This window comes from Austrofundulus limnaeus, unplaced genomic scaffold (assembly GCF_001266775.1).
Source record: "Austrofundulus limnaeus strain Quisiro unplaced genomic scaffold, Austrofundulus_limnaeus-1.0 Scaffold55, whole genome shotgun sequence".
Taxonomy (NCBI): domain Eukaryota; kingdom Metazoa; phylum Chordata; class Actinopteri; order Cyprinodontiformes; family Rivulidae; genus Austrofundulus; species Austrofundulus limnaeus.
In genome coordinates this window covers 667,144-669,057 of record NW_013952457.1, presented here as the reverse complement: position 1 = coordinate 669,057, position 1,914 = coordinate 667,144, and the positions used below count along the sequence as shown (strand labels likewise).

Below are 1,914 nucleotides of genomic sequence, written 5' to 3'. Positions count from 1 at the left end.
TAAAATATGATTTTTAGATGTAAAACTATTATTAATTTATTATAATTAGAATTTATTTACATTTAACATTTATAATTTTTCTCTAATTCTTTACCTTTTGCTTCATTCTTGTTGGTTCTGTCTGACTTCGACCCAGTAAAAGTGGTTCTGAGGGAGCCTCCCCTCCTCCCCTCTCCTCTCTCCTCTGCTGAGAGTGACCTGCTGCTCGCGTCTTTTTTTTTCCCTCCTTCGTCCGCAACCTTTTTGCTGCTCAACAAATAACTTAGAGTCTCAGTCAGAAAAAACTGGAGGGTTTTTATACTTCTGGCCCGAGAGGAGGAAACAAATAGTGGATTTATGTGCCCCCACCCCCCGCATTTCCTTGTTGTGACGTGGCTCGCACCAAATCAGACAGTCTTTAAAATGTGTCGTATACTTTTTATATCTTCAGATCTACTTGGCCTAACAACACGATTTAAAAACTGATTTAAAGTTCGAAGTCTCTACTTTTCACTTGATAGTCAGAGTGGGCGGATCTTAACAAGTAATTTTTTTATTCTTCCTAAATTTTATTTAGGTCAGCCAGCATTGACAACGCTCTGTGGGTGACGTAATTGGCTCCGCGACACAGCGAGGGATGCATTAATCGCGCGACACAACAAATCCATAATGAAATTCGTTGCCAACGCAGCCCTAGTTGTTTGAATTTATACCTGAGGAAAAAGGGAGCAGATATAAGATTTTGTTCTTCTCTCTGCTTCCCTTCATTTCATTGTTTGTATTTTAATTTCTATTGTGTATAAAAAAATTTTAATGAAATGAATAAAATTTATGAATGAAATGAAAACTTCATCTGAGAAGTTTTACCTGGCAATACCATTTAACCTACTTCTAAAGATCATATACCATGACCCAAACGTGACAATTTTTATATCTCATGTTAACATCCTACAGATGTGTAGATGTTTATTTCCAGCTGCTTCGAAAACATCTTGAGAAATGCTCAACTAATTATCAATTAAGACTCAGAGCTATTTTTATCTAAACTGAGKTTGTCCATAAAGCTAGTAACAACAGGTAAGATATTGTTTAAAATCTTTAAAATGATTCTAATGAACCTAATGCAATACTGAGTGATGTCACACTCAAAACTATTTGTTGTAAATTACATCAAATCGACCATTATCTAGCCATTTTTGTATTAGTGAAAGTTGACTAGATGAGGTGGCCAACAAAAGTTAATCAATTAAAGACGCCCAATGATTCCTTTCTGTCTCGGTTAATGAGATATATTGATAACAGGAAGCACGTGGGCAAAAACGCTGTTGTCCACGTTCATCTTTAAGCAGCCAGCCATAAGAACGATAAGGCACTGTTTACAGCCTGTGCACATAGAGTTTGCATTTAGCTAGCTAATTCTGCTTTGGTAAATGCCTTTTCTGAGAAAACAATACAAAGAGTTCGAATGTTAACAGTACCAGTGTACTCAGGGAAGCAGATAGTCAGGGGGCTCTGGATGATCTTCTGCTCAAACAGGTCCTTCTTGTTGAGGAACAGGATGATGGAGGTCTCCGTGAACCACTTGTTGTTGCAGATGGAGTCAAACAGCTTCATGCTCTCGTGCATCCGGTTCTGCAGAGACGAGAAGATGATTAGAAAACACAAGCACCAGCCACCCTTGCCATTWAAAAAAATTATCTGGGCTTTATTGTAAAATGCAAATAGTTTTGTTTTTCTCTAACTCCAGCAGCAGAAAGCTCGACTCACCATCTCCTCATCCTCAGCCAAAACCAGATCATAAGCGCTCATGGCTACACAGAAGATGATGGCCGTGACCGTCTCGAAGCAGTGAATCCACTTCTTCCTTTCTGACCGCTGACCTCCAACATCAAACATCCTGCGCGCACACACACACACACACACACACACACACAC

General features: G+C 39.0%; 1 protein-coding gene across 1 annotated transcript in view; it reads right to left on the bottom strand.

Annotated features, from left to right (window-relative positions):
• LOC106517997 (guanine nucleotide-binding protein G(i) subunit alpha-2) overlaps window positions 1–1,914 on the bottom strand; it is a gene marked incomplete at its 5' end in the record, with an annotated part of 44,858 nt that overhangs the window by 2,446 nt on the left and 40,498 nt on the right. Inside the window, 2 exon segments of the mRNA XM_014009058.1 lie at window positions 1,458–1,611; window positions 1,747–1,876. Coding sequence (XP_013864512.1) covers window positions 1,458–1,611; window positions 1,747–1,876 — 284 coding nt within the window.